The sequence below is a fragment of the Haliotis rubra genome, unplaced genomic scaffold (genome assembly GCF_003918875.1).
Source record: "Haliotis rubra isolate DU_JTF1 unplaced genomic scaffold, ASM391887v1 Scf123, whole genome shotgun sequence".
NCBI lineage: Eukaryota > Metazoa > Mollusca > Gastropoda > Lepetellida > Haliotidae > Haliotis > Haliotis rubra.
This window is the reverse complement of record NW_025765148.1, coordinates 29,392-52,973: the sequence shown is the minus strand read 5'-3', so window position 1 is coordinate 52,973 and position 23,582 is coordinate 29,392. Positions and strand designations below refer to the sequence as shown.

General features: G+C 40.0%; 1 protein-coding gene across 1 annotated transcript; it reads left to right on the top strand.

The window, feature by feature from the left end:
- Positions 1-1,243: 1,243 nt before the first annotated feature.
- LOC124266045 lies at positions 1,244-8,026 on the top strand (the record flags this gene model as incomplete). Its single annotated transcript, XM_046700855.1, has 6 exons — positions 1,244-1,624; positions 2,488-2,747; positions 3,048-3,177; positions 4,280-4,438; positions 5,157-7,646; positions 7,950-8,026. Coding segments are annotated over exons 1-6 (3,384 nt in total), but the record flags the coding sequence as incomplete, so codon positions are not given.
- Between the last annotated feature and the right edge of the window lie 15,556 nt (positions 8,027-23,582).

Genomic DNA, 23,582 nt, shown 5'->3' with positions numbered 1-23,582 from the left:
GACATGCTCCAAAGATCAACCGTTGACGTTGATGAAGGGAACGACGTGACGTTGAACGGGTCTTCTGGCAATAAGTCTGGCTTTCCATAGCCAATTCTCACTGTCTGGTCGGAGATTCGGCACAGTCTAGGGATTTGGATTGTTGTGGATGATGTGGCTGTGGTGTTTGACTGAAGATGTCTCATCCAGATGTAGCAATCCTGGGCGGCGGTGGTAACTAGGTCGACCTGACCTGGGTCTGTCATTAACACTCCCAGTATCGTTGCATTGGGTCCATAGGTTTGAGATGGTCTGTCTGGACACGCTGAAGTGCCTTGCCACCTCATGCTGCGATGCCCGTCCTTGTAAACAGCAGATGGCATTGTGTCGTTGAGCTTCTGCCAGTCTTTTTGAAGCCTACAGTCATTGGCCTCAGCTCAGGGTGATACACAATTTAATGATGCACGTCCATTTCATGTAGGGTGCGTTTTAACGATTCACTACAGACGTGAGCGTAACGTTACGTTTTGCTTTAACGTTTCTTTTTTCAAATGTTTAATTGTCGGCAACCATTCCCCTATGTGTTGGGATTCATCATGGATTGGTTTGTGTCAAACATTTTCCTAAAATTCAATTTTTTCCTATGTATAGTTTCTTTTGTATAGTGTGTGTGTGTGTGTGTGTGTGTGTGTGTGTGTGTGTGAGTGTGTGTGTGTGTGTGTGGAGTGAGTGGAGAGAGAGAGAGTGAGAGAGAGAGAGAGAGAGAGTTCTGTGTTTAGTAAATAATTGGCAGTGAACAAATGTTCAGAATTTATGTTTGAATGGCACTATGTTTGAATGACAATGTCATTTACTATCTTAATCTTGAACATACCTTTAGAATTATTATTTCAAAAAAGGAAGGAGAGAGAGGGATGACCGAGGGGGGCGGAGGGAGAGAATGAGGGAGACAGAGGGAGTGATAGATCATTATGGAGAGAAAAAAGGCAGAGGAGAGAAAGGGGAGAGGGTAAGATGGGGAATGGTGGAGAGATTGGGAGTGAGAGAAAGTGTGAGGGAGGGACAGATAAGAAGTGAGGTAGGGAGATGCCTACTTCAGACGGAGAGAAAGAAGGAAGAGAGGAAAGGGAACTGTAAGATGGGAAAGGTGGGGATTGAGAGAAAGAGGGAGGGCTAGAGGATAGAAAGTGAGGTAGGTAGATGCTTACTTCAATCATACGTAAACCACAAAATGTACGACGTTGTACACGTGTAGGCGTTTCAGTTGTAGGATGATGGTGGAGAGTTCACAGTGAAGACACTCATGATAAGTGAAAAGGGAAGGATGTGTAAAGTTTTGAATCTGAACATTATACTTCGGAGCTGAATATAGGCAGGATGGAAGAAGGACAGACGGATGATAGTGACACAGAGAGTGGGTGGTATACACCACCTGAGTACAGAACAGACAGTGATGGAGGCACGTCATCAGGCATGGAGGGTGCTGAAAATATGGCTGTTTATGAAGAGAGTGCTGACGAATTTAGTGATGGCACAGACGAGGATGAAGGGGATGGGATACGAGACATGTCACAACTTGGAGCAGGTGTTGTAGCGGTCAAAGTCGAGACTGTTCATCAACAGTCATACCAACTTGTAGATAAAGGTACGTGTGTTTTATAGAAATAATGATAATAAGAGAGGCTTTCTTGATACATCACTAGTCACGCCTAAATGGAAGGTATAGTGATGTATGGCAGATAGTATTTACCAGTCTATTATAATCATCAAGCACTCACAACATCTTATTATGTTGGCGACGAATAGTGTAAAACTAGGAGAAGTGTTGTGCACCAATGCTGTTTTACGCACTTTATTAGCGTACTGACAGCTATTCCTATGGTATTGTATATATCTTGCCATGTCATTGTAGCAGTGTGAGAGGTACTATTTTCAACTGCCATTAGCTGTGAGATTTATCATTTGAGTTTGAGACCAGTTAGGTTTGAATTGTAGATGGCTTCACCAATGTTAACAGTTAGATTGTATTAACAATCCATTATTATGCATGTGATAAAGATAAGTGTACTATGTTAGCAGTTAATTGTGTCAAACCTCAACGGCTGAGTATTGTCAACCAATGTTCCTTTACTCTCTATAAGCCTAATCGCACTTTTTCCTATGGCATTGTAGGTGTCTTGCTATCTTATTGTAACTTTGTGAGAGGTATTATGTTCAACTTATATCAACTGGAACCGTCTGCACTAGCATGTAATAAACACACCATGCATGTATTTAAGTTATATCTTACAATTCATGATAAAGTCAGGGACAGACTCTACTGTGGTGAGTGGTGGTGAAATAGAGATTGTCCGACTGAACGTTACACACTGATTCCTGTGCTGTGTTTATAGACAAACTTAAACTACATTGTGTGTGTGGTGTATCATTTTAACAATGGTAGTATTCATATGACTTTTTGTTTGTGTCCTTTGAGATCCAACTCTGACCTGTTTGTTCCCTTCATAGATACAAAGTCACTAGCACAACACATTGTGGGATGTTGTCCGCAACAGCGGGGAGAAGTATCAGCAGCACCACAGCAACAACAGCAACTCCAACCAGTTTCAGATGGTGATGGTGATGAAAGAACGGATCAGGCACACCTGTCCACAAGTACAACCTGTGTACTTCCTGTAACAACAAGTCCGCAGGTTCCGGGAACAGCAGCCTTGACACCAGAGTCCTCAAGTACATTTTGTGTAGTTCCTGAAACAACAAGTCCGCAGGTAACAGGAACACCAGCTCTAACACCAGCATCCACAATTACAACCTGTGTAGTTCCGAAAACAACAAGTCCGCAGGTCCCAGAAATAACAGCTTTGACACCAGAGTCCTCAAGTACATCTTGTGTAGTTCCTGAAATAACAAGTCCGCAGGTCCCGGAAATAACAGCCTTGACACCAGCATCGTCAAGTACATCTTGTGTAGTTCCTGAAACAACAAGTCCGCAGGTCCTGGAAATAACAGCCTTGACACCTGCATCATCAAGTACATCTTGTGTAGTTCCTGAAACAACAAGTCCGCAGGTTCCGGGAACATCAGCCCTGACACCAGCGCCCACATCGTCTCTTCTGCCTCCAGTACCAGGATCTCTTGTATCACAGATACAGTCATCTGGGCTGCCTCCAGTACCAGTGAGTGGGAATTCTCCTGCAGGTGGGTGGTTTTACTCGATATTGTTGACCTCTTTAAGATCAGCTATCATGTCATTCTTAATTATATTAAGGCGTGTGGCAGCTTTACTACTTTATAAAACCTTAGAAACTTAGCAAACCTTTATGACGGGCAAGGTGTAAATGGACCCAGTTGCCCAAACACCTATTAAACTTTTAATTATCCATCTGTCTCTGAGCTACCATCTTATCTCATCAACCATTAGAACCCTACTTCTCAGCAGAACAACCCTTGAAGATTCGGGTTAGAATTGATCTTCAGTAACCCATGCTTGTTTAAAGAGGCGACTAACAGGATCGGTGGTCAGGCTCGCTGGTTTGGTTGACACATGTTATTGTTTCCCAATGTGAAGGTCGATGCTCATGATGTTGATCAGTAGATTGTCTGGTCCAGACACGATTATTTACAGACAGCCGCGATATAACTGGAATATTGCTGAGTGCGCGTTAAACAACAACCAACCAATGTTGTTCATTTCAGTCTCCAATGTCAAAACCTAAACAACAAACCACCAACTCAGCAGATAAGATCATATCATTTACATTTACCAATACCTCATGTTTTGTCAATTCCCAATATCTCCTACTTTTTCAGTCATAATATACCTTCAGCTGTGAAGCTATGGTATCTATGTCACAGTGTTTGGCAGGGTGCCTTTGACCTCAACACAAGTCTTTATCAAGCTCTGTTCAATTTATGAACTGACTTCATTTGGCAGCCGCATTTTAGAAAAAATGCTGATGACATGTTTTCAGAATCACTAGAAATATTGAACACATCTATGAAACCTTCAGTCATATGGCTTTTATTACAGTAACACTATGAAGCTTTATCAAAGAGAGCAACATTTTGGAGATGTGACCGTGGCAGTGTGTTTGACCTCAGAATAAACTTTTTTATCAGCTCATTTCAGTTTTATCTATGCCATTTATATTTGGCAATCACCTTTCAGAAAACTATCATAACTAATACGAAGTGTTTTTGTCTGCTGGTGTTATCACCTGTTTTCAGAATCACTAGCAGAATCTAAGTTGAAATATGGATCACATCTATGTAAGCTTCAGTCATGTGGTTTCTGTTACAGTCACACAGTACAACCTTATCCAAGTACAGCAGCAGTTTGGTGATGTGACAGTGAAGGGGGGCAAGAATCTGAACATTGGCGGAACTCAGAATGTCGGTACAGCTCAACCCAAACAGGAAGAAGAGGAGATACCACTGACTGCAGCACAGAAGATCAGGAGTGAGTTATTTGATAATGTTTTCCCAATGATTGTCCATGTGGTGGTAATGTACGATTAAACCAGACTGATATAGTCTATGTACTAAACCATCAGGTTGCTCACCTTGCACGGACCACAGACACGGAGGCCACAGATGCTCCTGCTGGGCTCCAAACTGTCGGATGTGCACGGTTCAACTTCATCAGTCTTGACGTGGGGTTGATACTGGGGGCGGCTTCAACAGGGGCAGTCTATAACTTGATTGTTTTGCTGAAAACTTCATTGAATCGACGAGGAACGTCACGCTGCTCTATCTTTATCTCTCTATCTGTCACTTTCCCCGAGGCGTGCCTTTGTTATGCTTCAGTTTAGTGAGATATTCTCATTTTGATGGGTGATCCAACTGATTATTGGTCACGTCTTGTTACTGGCATTACCTTGCACATGACACCAGACTTTTGTTTATTCTTTACGCAATTTTGTCTTCTGCTATTTCAGCAGATGCCCACAATTTGTGGTATCTATTTAAGAACCTTAACAAAATTTGAGTAACTTTTATATGGGCCGGTAGGGTACCCCGGTAGCCTATTGGTAAAGGTGTTTGTTTGTCCAGCCGAAGACCCGGGTTTGATTCCCGATATGGGAACAATATGTGAAGCCCATTTCTAGAGTAAAATGTTCAAATCTTAAGTTTGTTCACTTATATATAAATGTGTTAAATGTGCCTTGTTTCCACAGAAAGGACGACATCCAGGATACAGTCGTGGACTAAAGACATGGTGGAGACAGATGCCCTCAAGAAAGTGAAAGAGAAGCTACACAGAGGTGCAACATGGGTGACAATTACAGGAAGACCGGGAGAGGGGAAGTCCACAACCGCCTACATGGCTCTCAAAGACCTACACAGTCAGGGGAGACAAGTATACCAAGTGGTGTCACCAGAAGAGTTCAATGAGGTCATAATGGCCTGCTCTAACCCTGTCATTCTGTTAGATGACATATTTGGTGATCTAGAATTCGACGCTGCAGAATGGACCAAATGGAGACCAAGTCTCCGACCTATTTTGGATGTGAAACATCCTGACAAATATGCTGAAAAAGATTCTTTGGACATTTCGACCAAAACTGAAAAGGTTTCAGAGAGGACAAAAGTTGATCAAACACAGGTGAAACAAACAAGTCCAAACAAAGACAAAACTATCATTATTCTCGTAGGCCGGGACTATGTGCTGAAATCCTCATTGGCAGACTTGGGAAGGATGGCAGATTACATTTCCAGTCCCCAATACGTGGTGGAAGTTTCCTCACAGAGAGACTCTTATGAGCGGAGGAAGATATGGCGTGTTCATGCTGAAACAAAAAACATAAACTTTAAAGAGTCAGTTGTGTCACAGATATGTAAGGTAGACTGTCCACATGGCTTCCCCCATGTATGTAAAATGTTTGTCGCAGCATATGAAAAGGATTGGACTCAATTTCGCCCAGAGGCTTTTTTTCAAGCGCCTATTGCTTTCCTCAACAAAACTTTGATTAAACTTATGAAAGATGAGGAAAAGCATTCACTGTTCATGGCAATGATTAAAAAAGATGGGGAGATTAGTGGACAAGAAATGGAGGCGGATGATAACCTCGGTTATAAACACAAAGACGTTGCTGACGATTTGGTTGGATCTTACCTCAAGAAGGAGGATGACACCTACATGTTTGATCATCCGTCTATTTATGACAGTGTTTCCTTTATTCTCAGTACAAAACAATTGAAGTTTGTTATTGAAAATTGTAGTTTGTCCTTTATAAATCAGCGACTTCGTCTTGCACCCCCCAGAGGGAGAGAGGAAAACGTTGCTGGTGAGGCAGGTCTTGTTGCAAGCATCCCATGGACATATGCTGGACATTTAGCCAGAAGATTTGCAAGTGAAATACACAGGAGGAATTTGTTGCATGTTTTATCCCACCATGCATGTTGTAATTCAGACTTTGTTCACTTGCTAATGGACTGCCTGAAGACACAGTTTCACATGTGTGCATCTGACATTGTGAAACTAACTGATAAGTCATCCAACCAGTCATTTTGTGAATTACTTCCCAGCAACAAATCACATCATCTCATGAAATATATTATGGAGAAAGAAAATATATCATTCAGCCAGGATGAAGGGAGGGACATTTTGCTGGGTGTGTGCACGAATGCTGCGTGCAGTGTACTGAAATACATCAGTGGAGATATGGAACTTCATTTAAATGTTAGATACGGTTGGAAGAAAAAGACGCCGATTATGTTAGCAGCAGAAACCAGAGACAGCGTGTTTGTTAATCAGATTTTGTCTCTTGACCCTGACCTATATGCAAGAGACAAGTTCGGTGAAAGCGTGTTTTATTATCTTTGTGAAAATGGCCTTACATTAGCCGTAGAGCATGTGCTTGACAAGGGAGTGGACGTTAATGAGGATCAAGGATCACGCCGGGAACACCCTCTATACATTGCCATAGAAAAAGGTCACGTAGAGGTGGTTAAACTGTTGGTTAACAGAGGATGTGATGTAGATAACCAGAAAGGTCTTAGATGTGCTGTTGTAAGCCTGAACGTGGACATGGTGCTGTTCTTTTTAAACAGAAGAGTAGAGGTTGACAGTACTGTTGTGTGCAGATCTTGTAAAGCTGGGGAGTTGAACATAGTCGAGCTGCTGTTTGAGAAGGGTGCTACTGTTAATATGGTGTCATATGATGGAGATACTCCACTTCACAGCGCATGTGGAGGAAATCCTACTGTTGTTGCATATTTACTGAAGAAAGGAGCAAGTGTCAATCAAGCTTCATATGTTACAGGTGACACACCACTTCATGAAGCAGCAGGGTACCGATCTACAGAGAGTGTAGAGGTGTTACTTAAGGCTGGGGCTGATGTTAATGTACAGAATAGTACAGATGACACACCACTTCATAGAGCAGCAGCAGGGTGGGAATCTGCAGAGTGTGTTGACGTGTTACTGAAGGCTGGAGCTGACGTTAATGTACAGAATAATAAATGTGACACACCACTTCATATAGCAGCAGGACAGGAATCTGCAGAGTGTGTTGATGTATTACTTAAGGCTGGAGCTGATGTTGATGTACAGGATAATACAGGTGACACACCACTTCATAGAGCAGCAGCAAAGAGGGGATCTACAGAGAGTGTTGTTGTGTTACTGACGGCTGGAGCTGATGTTAATGTACAGAATGATACAGGTCACACACCACTTCATATAGCAGCAGCAGCAGGACAGGAATCTACAGAGTGTGTTGATGTATTACTGAAGGCTGGGGCTGATGTCCATGTACAGAATAATACAGGTGACACACCACTTCATATAGTAGCCGGAAGGAGATCTACAAAGTGTGTTGATGTGTTACTGAAGGCTGGAGCTGATGTCCATGTACAGAATAATACAGGTGACACACCACTTCATAGAGCAGCAGGATGGGGATCTACAGAGTGTGTTGATGTGTTACTGAAGGCTGGAGCTGATGTTAATGTACAGAATAATACAGGTGACACACCACTTCATAGAGCAGCAGGAGGGGGATCTACAGAGTGTGTTGATGTGTTACTGAAGGCTGGAGCTGATGTTAATGTACAGAATAATACAGGTGACACACCACTTCATATAGCAGCAAGAGGGGATCTACAGAGTGTGTTGATGTGTTACTGAAGGCTGGAGCTGATGTTAATGTACAGAATAATACAGGTGACACACCACTTCATATAGCAGCAAGGAGGGGATCTACAGAGTGTGTTGATGTGTTACTGAAGGCTGGAGCTGATGTTAATGTACAGAATAATACAGGTGACACACCACTTCATAGAGCAGCAGGACGGGGATCTACAGAGTGTGTTGATGTGTTACTGAAGGCTGGAGCTGATGTTAATGTACAGAATAATACAGGTGACACACCACTTCATATAGCAGCAGGACGGGGATCTACAGAGTGTGTTGATGTGTTACTGAAGGCTGGAGCTGATGTTAATGTACAGAATAATACAGGTGACACACCACTTCATAGAGCAGCAGGACGGGGATCTACAGAGAGTGTTGATGTGTTACTGAAGGCTGGAGCTGATGTTAATGTACAGAATAATACAGGTGACACACCACTTCATATAGCAGCAGGACAGGAATCTACAGAGTGTGTTGATGTGTTACTGAAGGCTGGAGCTGATGTTCATGTACAGAATAATACAGGTGACACACCACTTCATAGCAGCAGCAGGACGGGGATCTACAGAGTGTGTTGATGTGTTACTGAAGGCTGGGGCTGATGTTAATGTACAGAATAATACAGGTGACACACCACTTCATAGAGCAGCAGGACGGGGATCTACAGAGTGTGTTGATGTGTTACTGAAGGCTGGGGCTGATGTCCATGTACAGAATAATACAGGTGACACACCACTTCATATAGCAGCAGGACGGGGATCTACAGAGTGTGTTGATGTGTTACTGAAGGCTGGAGCTGATGTTAATGTACAGAATAATACAGGTGACACACCACTTCATATAGCAGCAAGGTGGGGATCTACAGAGTGTGTTGATGTGTTACTGAAGGCTGGAGCTGATGTTAATGTACAGAATAATACAGGTGACACACCACTTCATAGAGCAGCAGGACGGGGATCTACAAAGTGTGTTGATGTGTTACTGAAGGCTGGAGCTGATGTCCATGTACAGAATAATACAGGTGACACACCACTTCATATAGCAGCAGGACAGGGATCTACAGAGTGTGTTGATGTGTTACTGAAGGCTGGGGCTGATGTTAATGTACAGAATAATACAGGTGACACACCACTTCATATAGCAGCAGCAAGGACGGGGATCTACAGAGTGTGTTGATGTGTTACTGAGGGCTGGGGCTGATGTCCTGGTACAGAATAATACGGGTGACACACCACTTCATAGAGCAGCAGCAGCAGGACGGGGATCTACAGAGTGTGTTGATGTGTTACTGAAGGCTGGAGCTGATGTTAATGTACAGAATAATACAGGTGACACACCACTTCATATAGCAGCAGGACGGGGATCTACAGAGTGTGTTGATGTGTTACTGAAGGCTGGAGCTGATGTCCATGTACAGAATAATACAGGTGACACACCACTTCATATAGCAGCAGGACGGGGATCTACAAAGTGTGTTGATGTGTTACTGAAGGCTGGAGCTGATGTCCAGGTACAGAATAATACAGGTGACACACCACTTCATAGAGCAGCAGCAGCAGTGTGGGGATCTACAAAGTGTGTTGATGTGTTACTGAAGGCTGGAGCTGATGTTAATGTACAGAATAATGCAGGTGACACACCACTTCATATAACAGCAGGACGGGTATCTACAGAATGTGTTGATGTGTTACTAAAGGCTGGAGCTGATGTTAATGTACAGAATAATACAGGACAGAAACCACTGCCCTAGTCTTATCAATGTAGATTCAATAGACATTTGTGGATTTCATTGATCAGTGCAGGAAAAGTGACAAGATATATGTCACTTTGATGCTGTTTATGTGACGACTTGAACAATAGAGCGAAGGCAAGAACATGATAGCTTCTGTGTTCTTTAGGGTCGAAAGTGGAAACTGACAGTACTGTCGGAACTAGTAATTTTTTATGTTTTTTTCACATTTCTATCTACATTTTATGTAGTTGATATGTGAAGGTGTGACATATAAACTAAGTTCGGCCTAACTACAGCCTCAGTTGTAGGGAGATAGAAAACGTATAAAAAGGACTTTACTGAGCAGAGATTAGTGCAAAAATGAGCAAAGTGGTGTTTTTTGTAAGTCCAAAGCGACTTATTTGGAACAGACCATGGCTTTGTGGAAATTAGTGTAATAATTCCAGATATTGTATTACAAAGGACACTTTTTAAATGCCCATTTTGAAATTAGACTTAGCCTCATTATAACGATTGCTGCCGTAAAAAATAATAACTTAAATACTGAAACTATGAAGGATGTAGCTACCTTGGAGCCTCACTATCACTATAAAACCAGATTGGTGGGGTCGTCTCCAAAACAAAACCAGGATGGGTGTCGCGGACAGTGGTTGGGCTCAACCTGGAGGATAGAGATATCAGCTAAGAAAAGATAATCCTTTAGGGGAATTAAACTGGGGAAGTAAACGGCATGTCATAACAATTTACAAATATTATCCTGTCCTGTTGATCTTCGGGTGGTCATGCCACCTATATATTTTGAGACATTGAATACGATGACTGATTTAAGCTTTTCTATGGGTATCATACTCTTTTACATATTTCAGCATAAACATTATGATAGAAAGACACGTAATATGTTAATCAACAGATGAGACATATTCAACACACATGAACAAGCATGAAATAACTTTGAGATGACCCATTGTGCCTGCAAGCACCACATGTATTTCATGTCAGGTGAGTTAACCGTCCGACGTCATACCAGGCTGAGCGACCTAACTGCCATCTATAGTGTGATCTATTGTTTTGCCGTTTTTACAGATAAACATGTTTTTATGGATATCCTTTTGCGCATCCCACTGAACGCTAGTTAGGCTGATGTGTGTTTTTTTTCGACATATGCTATTTGCAATCGTGAAAATTATAGGGATACAGAGTAACAGCATAAACAGGTTTTTTTTCCTATTTCCGACAGTACTTTAATACAGGTTTTGTATGGCCAAAGAACCCACACTGAAATTCTTCAGTGGAAGCGTCCACCATGAAAAATAGCACAAAGCTCTCTGTAGTTTTTTCGTGAGGACAGTCTTTAACTCCACCATTGTGAAACTGCATTACCCATAAATTCATGTACAGAGAATATTATCGGAGCATGTGAGTCATACTGATTTTACAAGACATGTGTCAGTGTTTCCTGAGCAAGCACAATTACAATATTTCCCTTGTTGCTGAGTATTTCCTAGTCCTTTTTTGTGATTCCTTTTGGATAAGTGTTCTGATCATGACCGAACACATCAAATGTCGATGTATATATCAACAATTTGTGCTATGACATTATTCCAATCTTACACTTTCTAAAGAATTCGATCTGCATGAACAATGCCATGGGGATGAGGCAAATAATACCTTAACATGGACTTAGAGCTAAGCTTGTTTTGTACAACATGGTCTTTAATGATCTTTGGTATTTCTGACTCTGTGAGGGGTAAATGCTTGTACGACCTAATTTTGTCTGCAAGATTGCACGTTCAGTGACTAGACTGACATAATCACATACTATTTCCTTTGCTGATTAATTATCAAGTTGAATTCAACAATTGAAAAACTGCAATATTTCCTAATGAATGTGAGGGGTGGTATTGTCACACAAATTGTAATATCTGGAACTCAAATATATTCAATCTGTTATTGGCCAGAGGTCCATTGTTACATGTGATTAGTTGCAGACAATCACAATCCCGTGCTATTTTGACTTAACGTCCGGCATTACAAATGTATGTGTGTGTGTGTGTGTGTGTGTGTGTGTGTGTGTGTGTGTGTGTGTGTGTGTGTGTGTGTGTGTGTGTTTGTGTGTACGTAGTGTGTGCTTGGTGTATATATATATATATATATATATATGTTTGTATTTATACATTCTGGATCAATGTTATATTACAAATATTGACTTTGAACGAGCGACCGTGAATAATTCGTTTTACATGCAGAAGGAATGTTCTGGTATGTGACTGTTTTATTGTGTTTGGTCAATTGAAATTGTGCATACATGCACATAAGGCTGCATCCGTGATATAATACCATGAAATAATTCTATTGAACATTTCACAGGTTTTGTTACTTGATATAAAATCTGAATGCAGCAGTATGAGTTCTATATTTGCGAGGTCTTAGTTCACTGTCGCTTTATCCTACGTTTGAATGACACAGCTATCTTAAGTGTGTTTATTGAAGGAACAGAGAGTGGAGACAGTTCTTGACTGAAAAATTGCTAATGGTATTGAACTATCTTTGTAATTAATATTTGAATGGAATACACAATGAGCAAATGACATATTGCAAGACAATGTCCTAAAAAATATGTTGAATATATGCTTATCAAAGAGAGGCCCAGTTGAGTGTTCTGCGACTTTGCCAAATGACGTGTCTATCTGTCACGATATGTCAGTATAAAATTAAGTAATGTCCTCTGGAAGCAAGCCGTGGAGAAGAATGACCAGTTAACTGGTATTGCAAGACTTGTTTTCTGTGGATTGGCTCACATTAGTTCTAGAGAGTGCTATTGTAAAACGTTTGTCAATGATGTTGAAAATGAACTCTTCCACACCATATGTGATATTCTGAAAATAAATATCTTTTGTTAAGTTCTAGGGAAAGATGATGATGCTATTCTTGTGTTTTTACTTGATGGATGGTTAAAAGAATGTGTGATGGAACTAGAAAGAGATGTTTGGAGCAGAAGTAATAATCAATGTAAGCAACTTATAAGGTTGGTTGGTTGGTTTGTTGTTTAACGCCGCACTTAGCAATATTTCAGCTATAGCTGTTGCTATATTCCAGCAATATTCCAGCTATAGCTGTTGCTATATTCCAGCAATATTCCAGCTATGGCTGTTGATATATTCCAGTAATATTCCAACTATAGCTGTTGCTATATTCCAGCAATATTCCAGCTATAGCTGTTGCTATATTCCAGCAATATTCCTGCTATAGCTGTTGCTGTATTCCAGCAATATTCCAGCTATGGCTGTTGCTATATTCCAGCAATATTCTAACTATAGCTGTTGCTATATTCCAGCAATTTTTCACATATAGCTGTTGCTATATTCCAGCAATATTCCCGCGATAGCTGTTGCTATATTCCAGCAATATTCCAGCTATAGCTGTTACTATAGTCCAGCAATATTCCAACTATAGCTGTTGCTATATTCCAGCAATATTCCTGCTATAGCTGTTACTATAGTCCAGCAATATTCCAGCTATAGCTGTTACTATAGTCCAGCAATATTCCAACTATAGCTGTTGCTATATTCCAGCAATATTCTAACTATAGCTGTTGCTATATTCCAGCAATTTTTCACATATAGCTGTTGCTATATTCCAGCAATATTCCCGCGATAGCTGTTGCTATATTCCAGCAATATTCCAGCTATAGCTGTTACTATAGTCCAGCAATATTCCAACTATAGCTGTTGCTATATTCCAGCAATATTCCAGCTATAGCTGTTGCTATATTCCAACTATTGCTGTTGCTATATTCCAGCAATATTCCAGCTATAGCTGTTGCTATATTCCAGCAATATTCCAGCTATAGCTGTTACTATATTCCAGCAATATTCCAACTATAGCTGTTACTATATTCCAGCAATATTCCAGCTATAGCTGTTACTATATTCCAGCAATATTCCAACTATAGCCGTTACTATATTCCAGCAATATTCCAGCTATAGCTGTTGCTATATTCCAACAATATTCCAGCTATAGCTGTTGCTATATTCAGCAATATTATTCAGCTATAGCCGTTACTATATTCCAGCAATATTCCAGCTATAGCTGTTGCTATATTCCAGCAATATTCCAGCTATAGCTGTTGCTATATTCCAGCAATATTCCAACTATAGCTGTTGCTATATTCCAGCAATATTCCAGCTATAGCTGTTGCTATATTCCAGCAATATTCCAACTATAGCTGTTACTATATTCCAGCAATATTCCAGCTATAGCTGTTGCTATATTCCAACAATATTCCAGCTATAGCTGTTGCTATATTCCAGCAATATTCCAACTATAGCTGTTGCTATATTCCAGCAATGTTCCAACTATAGCTGTTGCTATATTCCAGCTATAGCTGTTGCTATATTCCAGCAATATTCCAGCTATAGCCGTTACTATATTCCAGCAATATTCCAGCTATAGCTGTTGCTATATTCCAGCAATATTCCAGCTATAGCTGTTGCTATATTCCAGCAATGTTCCAGCTATAGCCGTTACTATATTCCAGCAATATTCCAGCTATAGCTGTTGCTATATTCCAGCAATGTTCCAGCTATAGCCGTTACTATATTCCAGCAATATTCCAGCTATAGCTGTTGCTATATTCCAGCAATATTCCAACTATAGCTGTTGCTATATTCCAGCAATGTTCCAACTATAGCTGTTGCTATATCCAAGCAATATTCCAACTATAGCCGTTACTATATTCCAGCAATATTCCAGCTATAGCTGTTGCTATATTCCAGCAATATTCCAGCTATAGCTGTTACTATATTCCAGCAATATTCCAGCTATAGCTGTTGCTATATTCCAGCAATATTCCAGCTATAGCTGTTGCTATATTCCAGCAATATTCCAGCTATAGCTGTTGCTATATCCCAGCAATATTCCAGCTATAGCTGTTGCTATATTCCAGCAATATTCCAGCTATAGCTGTTGCTATATTCCAGCAATATTCCAGCTATAGCTGTTGCTATATTCCAGCAATATTCCAGCTATAGCTGTTGCTATATTCCAGCAATATTCCAACTATAGCTGTTGCTATATTCCAGCAATATTCCAGCTATAGCTGTTGCTATATCCAAGCAATATTCCAACTATAGCCGTTACTATATTCCAGCAATATTCCAGCTATAGCTGTTGCTATATTCCAGCAATATTCCAGCTATAGCTGTTGCTATATTCCAGCAATATTCCAGCTATAGCTGTTGCTATATTCCAGCAATATTCCAGCTATAGCTGTTGCTATATTCCAGCAATATTCCAACTATAGCTGTTGCTATATTCCAGCAATATTCCAGCTATAGCTGTTGCTATATCCAAGCAATATTCCAACTATAGCCGTTACTATATTCCAGCAATATTCCAGCTATAGCTGTTGCTATATTCCAGCAATATTCCAGCTATAGCTGTTGCTATATTCCAGCAATATTCCAGCTATAGCTGTTGCTATATTCCAGCAATATTCCAGCTATAGCTGTTGCTATATTCCAGCAATATTCCAGCTATGGCTGTTGCTATATTCCAGCAATATTCCAACTATAGCTGTTGCTATATTCCAGCAATATTCCAACTATGACTGTTGCTATATTCCAGCAATATTCCATTTACTAGTATAAGGAAATGGCGACACCTACTAAAGACTTATATGTTTATGAACACGCTTAATATATCACTAACCCGTGTTGATTATGTGACCTTGCCTGTTTACACACTCACTCACTTTAAATGTGTCCTCAGACCATTACACAGAGAGGTAAGTAAAACATTGGATTTTAATGAAATTGCTGTCAGACCAACTTTCTGGAATTCTGTGACATATCACAACACACTCTAAAAGATTTTACCACCGCCTCCACCGTCGCGGACTCCAAACGTGTTTCATTTAGCAGATTGTATCCTACTGTTGGGCGTGTTAAAGCTTAGAACAACCCAGACATTACGTTGGATGACGATGTTTATTCGTGTTGACCGAACAAACCACGATCTCCTTTTATCAAAAAAGCGTCTGCAGCGGCGTGCACCATTTGTTTATCGTCGCGTGCCGGTAGCAATCTATTTTTTTATTTATATGGTTTAACCCCGTTGATGCCGAGGTTTTTTTCAGGTGCACATTTTCATACGGTTTGAAAAGTGAACGTTGTGCGAGAATTGCGCTCGCGTGGTCTTGGATCTACGTACGGCTATAAAATTACACAGAAATGTAGAATATTAAATTTCCTATCCGTTGGTATAAATATAAGTGCAACTACCTCGGTGGTTTGAGAAATAGACACTGCTAAATGTTGTCCAAAGTTTGTTATGTGTTAAAAAACAGTAAATGTATCCGCTTTTTATCGCGCACCGATAAAAGCACTGTGCTTCGAATTGTTTAATGAGGCATCTTTACGGAAAGTGTGAGCGAAGAAAATACAGCCTGATATCTGAACGACATAAGTGTATATGAATTGGGTTTATGTGCTTGTGCATAGCGTTATGCGCTCAACATTAAAAATGACTCGCAATAAATGTCAAAAATGGATTTTTTTCTATGACGTCAAACGACGACAGAGAGGTCATACACGTATAATGATAAGGGGGCATAACTCCGTTATGCGTAACACTAGGTCAATGTAACTCGGATCACTTGGAGAGAATTTGTTGTGGATACGGACGCTATATGTCGTTATTTTATGTTCATGGTGAACCAAACTATTCCAATTAAAGTTCCCCAATGTGAACGGATGCAGTTTGGTAGTTTCACAATTTACAAGAAAAATGACAACGTATTACATGTGAAAGCACGTAATAGCGATTTGGATGGCCCTATCCGATATATAAGTTAGTTCTTAGATTCCCATATTCTCCTGTTTGTGTGTTTAATTTGACTAATTTTGCATCGTTATTACCAGAATACTAGCCATATTTTCAAATGTAATGAAATTGCTGAAAATAATACAACATTTTAGTTGACATCATTGCTTGTTTTATGCATTTTGCGACGTCGGAAAAAGACGACATTGGTATGCTGATAAGTATATATCTCACCTAATTTCCATTAATTGTATGAAAGGTCTCGGCTTCTACGTCAGAATGTAACACTCTTTAGACAAAACATAAAATCACTAATTTTTCCATTTAAATAGTGTCCTGAATATATCAACAATTAGACGGTTTGACAGCGTATCTTATTGTGAACAACCCGCGCACCAGTTTGGCATCAGTTAACGTAAATAAAAATAATATTTCACAACACCCGAATATTTTGTTTGGGATAAGAATTTTGTTTGTTTATGATTATGTAGCTGTTTCTCTTCATACGTATGCAATGAAAGATGCAAAAAGATAGCTTTTTATATATGGAACTATATATTAGAATATGAATGTAAGATTTGTCCGAATTAACACATGAGATGGTATATATTTTTCAACAATTGTCCTATAAATGTAGTTAGAGTTTGATATCCTGTCATCACAATATTATTTAATCGAATATGAATTGATTATATTATCGAAAACAATGATAGAGAATCATAAAACGTTTCCAACAAACGCGCACCTGGCCGATCAATATGCATCATTCTTTTGTCTATAAAACGACACAAAATTATGCAATGAACAAGACAATTCCTTTAATATGTGTGCATATACATTTCATACCATATATAAATCATTTTCATTAATATTATCAGTTTTACATATAAAGTTGAATTAAATCACCGTTCATTAACCTGTTCATATGAAATTGCAATATTAGTCCAAACAAATTTAATATTGTACATCATAGGAACTTAATATTGTACATCATAGGAACTAAAGTAGTTGCAGTTATGGCTACGTTTGATCTTCTAACACTTGTGTAAAGGTTTAGAATATGGTGTATTGCACTAAATATGTCAATTTCTTATGTAAGTATGATTCAAACAATCAAAAACGTTCAAAGAATGAAACACCGTAAACCCTATATGCACGTATGATATGATATTGAACAAGGCTAACTGTAGATACTAATATCAGTTTCATGAAAAAGTATCTGAACTATACGCAAAATATACACCATAATACTGACAGTGTAATCGGAAGGATTGGGCGATTGTGTTTACTCTTGGTCAACCGACCTTCACCTCAAAGAAATTGCCTAATATGTAGAACAATGTTGACGTATGACATCACTACCGCTAACCGATTTCTTACAAAATGGCGGCTTTGCTGACAAGGGTACACAGGATTTTGCGAGGACCCTTCCATTGATTCAGGGATCGTTTGTACATAAATATGAGATGTAAGTAATCAGAATGGTTCTGACTATCTGTGTATTGTATATGTTTTTATCGTTTTCACTATAAGTAAGAAAAAGCCAGAATGCAGATAATTACCGTTGTCGTTCTGCGTGATTTTGCGTCAGTCATGGCGTCACGCTGCACGGAAACTTTAAAAATTTCTTATGAATTATCAAATCGTTGCATTGTATCTATTTATAATTTCCTATTTCTTGCTACGATACTCTTTCCATGCAAATTCCAAGGTATTGAACCATTGGAAGCAATGAATAGACGGATGAATGGTGAACAACTTCAGAAAATGCTACACGGTGTAAAATCGGAATTTGTCTTTGTTTACATTTCAGACAAACGCAGTCTTTCAAGCACAGCGTTCGTTTTCACACCCAATATGTTTCGTCTCATTTTATCTAGACAGTTGGTATTGGTGACACAGACAAGTTGCAATTTGATTCTAAAATGTATGGGGAATTCAGTGATGCATTTTTCGAAGCGAATATGAAACATACGTGATGTAATAGGCGTCTCAATTCCGGCCTTCGCGAAACGTGATTTTGTAATCACTATCCAATATGGCGGAAAGCGCTCTACGGCGTTCGTGTAAGTAAGTGCATTTTCGAAAACATCCCAACCGATTTTAGATTCATCGGCAACGTTTCAGAATCATAATTAGCGATTTCATGTAAAACTGATATCAGTGATCATGAATATGTTATTTTTGAAATTCAATACTCCCAGTAATTCCGATTTTCACATTTCAAAACATACAGCAAATAACGCTGTAAATTGCGATTTCGTACTGTGTCAAAAATGGCGACATTTTCGATGAAGCCTATTTTGAAAGGTCATTTTCAGCACTTGAGCTGTGTCTAAAATAATAGTGGATGGTATCAAGAAACAGGAAATTTCCCGCAGAATTCGAAACTGTGAAGTGTATTTGTGTGCGTGGGATATTTTGATTTTTATTGGACTTGATATTGAGGGTTGAAGGGGAAGGACATATATGTCCCTGTGGCATCCAGGGGTTGAAAGTCAATTTAAAGTGCAATTATATGACTAATAAACATTCTCAAAACTATTAATGCATACTAATATAAAGGAAATACATCATCACAGAAATTACCAGTCATGGTCATGGAATTTGCCGATCGTATCGCAAAAAAGTGTACCGCAATTTATTACCCACGTGGTCAACGTATGGGTAGTTGCATACTAATCTCGTACGTCACACGAGTGTCGTATCGCGTTGACTTGTGTCGTAACGACTTGACCTGAAATTCTAACGATTTGATTGGATAACCGATGACCTCTCAATTAGGTCACATTCTGACGTAACTATTTTTTCATTAATAACAAACACGTAAATTTATTCACTCTACAACTTAAATGCATTGTGGGAATGTAAACATTGCGAACGTTGCCGTGTCGCTGTTTAATTGTGAGTCGAACTGAGACATTATATCCGTCGAAAAACATAAACGCAATGTTTCCACCAGTGATGTTAGCGGAATGAAGCAACTGCAAACCAAGAAACGGGGTGCTACGGAGTAGTTTACTGTAGGAGGCTGTACGAGGCGATAACAACTGACATGCATCCTGACGTCAGTTACCAAGGCAGTGACGTCATTACAGTGTGACGTCATGCAAATATTGTTCTACAGTACAAAGCTCTTCCGCAACCTCTTTATGAAACCGGTTTCGGTTTGAAACCAAAATACGCTATTTTGTCAATTTAATGCATGTAAGACGTGGGTAATAAATAAAATACCACACTCAGTCTCATTTCATACGAATTATACGAAACCCGTGATCTACCTATGTTATCTGACCTCACTTTCGCTCGGTCAGATACCATAGGAAGGACACTCGTTTCGTATAATTCGTATGTAATGAGACCTCGTGTAGTATTCTCTATATTATCGGAGTAATATGGTGAGAGCACATTTCCGAGGTGACGTAACGTGACGCAACCTCGAAAATATGCTGTCACAACTGACGTCATTCACGTATGACATCACGACGATAGGTCTCATGACGTCACGACCTACAACGATGGTAGTGACGTCACTGGTTGTGACGTGGTCATTGAACCGTCCCACAAAAATAAGGGGGTAAGCGTTTGACGTCACAAATGGGGGGTGGGCACAGTAGTAATCAGGTACGTGTGTGTGCATGCGTACGTGTATTGTGTGTGTGGTGGACATAATGCCCTCCTGATGACGTCACACAAACAAAAATGGCCACCATAAGAATCCATCCGTCAAACTAAAATAGTATTCTCAATTGCTCTCGCGTTTTTACCTCATAAATACACCATTAGCGTGCCAATAATATCTTGGGATTTTGATGGAGGCTAAGGAATCTCGTGCTGTCTATGTAAAACTCTCTACAATACTAGACCGCAAGACATGCATACCTAGACACTCTTAATCACACGACCACCCCGTCTGTGTAAAGCTCTCTACAAGACAAGAAGGTAAGACGGTGATATTCTACATACAAAAAATCTGTGAGGTAGAAAACGACAAAGCAGCAAGAGTAGTACGGAGTGTTACGTTCTTTACCTCGTATGGTAAACCCAAAGCGGGAACGAATAACAATTTTGAAGGAGGTCTGTAAATGTCGTGCTGTCAATGTAATGCTCTCTACAATACTAGGCAGCAAAACAAATGTACCAAGACACTAAAAAATAAACACGCCCTCCAGTTTATGTAAAGCTCTCTACAATACAACACCGGAAGGCGGTTATATTCTACCAAATACATAGAGCACATCGAGTCGGGCAGTCTATGTAAAGCTCTCTACAATACTAGACCGCACGACCACCGTATTCTTCATATACCCACGAGGTAGACAACGTCAACGCTTTTTTTATAAAACACAACAGAGGCTAGTAAACAACATTTCACAAATTTTATTCGTAAATATGCATAGACACAACTACATTTTTACTCGCAAATCAGCTCAGTTCACAAAGCAGTTCTCATGTCAGTATCAAACCTGACGGGGCACGTAATTTTGAGAAATGCGCACGAAGGGTTGAACCTGTTGTGTTCAAAGTCTATATCGTCTTCTGCACACCATTTCCAAAACCAGTTGTTCAGGCCAGTCCTGGAAAGAAGACCAATGACAGAATTACTATTCCAAAGGGTTCAGTGGTTGGACAGTTTGTATGTTTGTCCCAGAAAGACGACATTATTTCAACAGTAGTAGGGGAAAATGAAACAAATGACTCGCATACAACCAGCCATGGCTCTCAACATCCACAGACTGAACAGTCTCAGATTGACACGAATATTCCCTCTGACCTTACAGAAGAATAAACTGTTCAACTTCAGCGATTGCTCTCAGAATATGAATCCTCTTTTGTTGGAGCAGGCAACAAACTTGGGTATTGTGATCTCTTACAACACTGTATCGAGATATCACCTGATCAACCTCCCATTAGACAACGTGCATACAAACTAAGCGCTAAACAGAAAGAGGTCATGGGACGTAGGGTGGAAGATATCCTTGACCAAGGCACCATAGAGGAGTCTACTGGTCCCTGGGCAGCACCATGTCTGCTTGTAAGTAAACAAGACAATAAATCATTTCGTTTTGTCACAGACTTTCGCCGGCTGAATGATTGCATACTTTTGGATGCCCACCCGATACCAACCACTTCTGATGCTTTGGAAAGTATTGGTACAGATAATCCCAGTTACTTCACCTCATTGGATCTTAAAAGTGGCTTCTACCAAGTTGAGATTCATCGAGACTCTCGACCATTTACAGCGTGGAGGTGTCATCTTGGCTTATGTCAATTTCGGCACTTACCTCTAGGACTTAAGAATAGTCCAGCGACGTTTCAGAGATTAATGGAGGCAGTTTTGAGAGGATTATTCTTGGAAACATTGGTGTAGTTGGACGATGTTATTATATTTAGCCATACCTTTGACGATCATCTACAACACATCAGAGAAGTGCTTGATTGCCTCCAAGCTGCTAACTTAAAACTTCGTCCAGGACAGTGCTATTTTGCTCAGTCTGAGATAAAATATTGTAAGTTCAACAGGTATATCGCCAGATCCACGCAAAGTTGAAGCTGTTTTAACATATCCCACACCAATATGTTTGAAGGATTTGAGAGCTTTTGGGGTTTGTCTGGTTATTACCGCAAATTTATTCCTGGATATGCAGAGACTGCAGCAGCGTTATATGAACTTGCCAGGAAAGGTGTTGATTTCCACTGGACTTCAGATTGTCAAGATGCTATGGATAAACTTAAGCAATCACTCATCACTGCACGGCTTCCTGTTTACCCCATGCCATCAGTTCCATATACTGTGTATACGGACGCAAGTTCATTCTCTATAGGTGGTGTTCTCTGTCATACTCAAAATGGAGAGGAGCGTGTGATTTCATATGTTGGACGTTCTTTGTCACACTCTGAGAAAAATTATGGAATCACAGAGAAAGAATGTTTGGCATTGGTGTATTCTGTGAAGCAGTTTGATAGTTATTTGAAATACTCTCAGTTCACTGCTGTTGTAGACCACTCTGCACTAAAGTGGTTATTTTCCATGAAGGAACCTGTAGGCTAGTTTGCCTGGTGGATTGCCATGTTGCAGTCATACAGTTTTGATACCAAGTATCGCCAGGGACAGTCACATGGTAATGCTGATGGTGTAAGTCGTCGTGAATATGGTGTTGAAGAGAATGGTGATGAGTTAGACTCTAACTGGGAAGTACTACCATACTTCAATGTGACATGCATCACACAGAACAGTGTGTCTCATGAATATCCCAATCCAAAATGTCCAAAAGTACCAACGTAACCTTGACAACCAGAAGGCTGCTTCTGTTGCATCACGGTTATTGTCATGTGACACTCTCAAAACTTCATAGCGACAAGACAGTTACTTCAATGCTATCATTACGTATCTGTCTAGTGGAGTTTTCCGGAAGATGACAAGGTGCGCCAGAAGATATTCTTGGCCAGTTCGGAGTACTTCCTACAAGATGATGTGTTATACCATGTGTTAACACATAAGGGCAAAGGACATCGTGTCGACAGAACAACTGTGCAAATCACAGTTCCAGAGACTCTGAGAAATACAGTTATGAAATCTACCCATGATCACCCTCTTACAGGAGGTCATCAAAGTGACATCAAAGCAAGAACAATTGCTACTCAGTTTGTAAATAATGTATTTTGTCGCTATGGTCTACCTCAATTTCCACACTCTGATAGAGGCACAAATTATTTGAGTAACATTGTGAAAGAAACCTGTAAGTTGTTGGATGTGCAGAAAACACAGACCACGAGCTATCATCCCTCATGCAACGGCCAGAGTGAGAGAATGATTTCGACAATCTTAGCATCATTGTCTAAATATGTGGACGACACCCATGACCAATGGGACAGACTTATACCTTTCATACAGTACTCCTACAATATAAC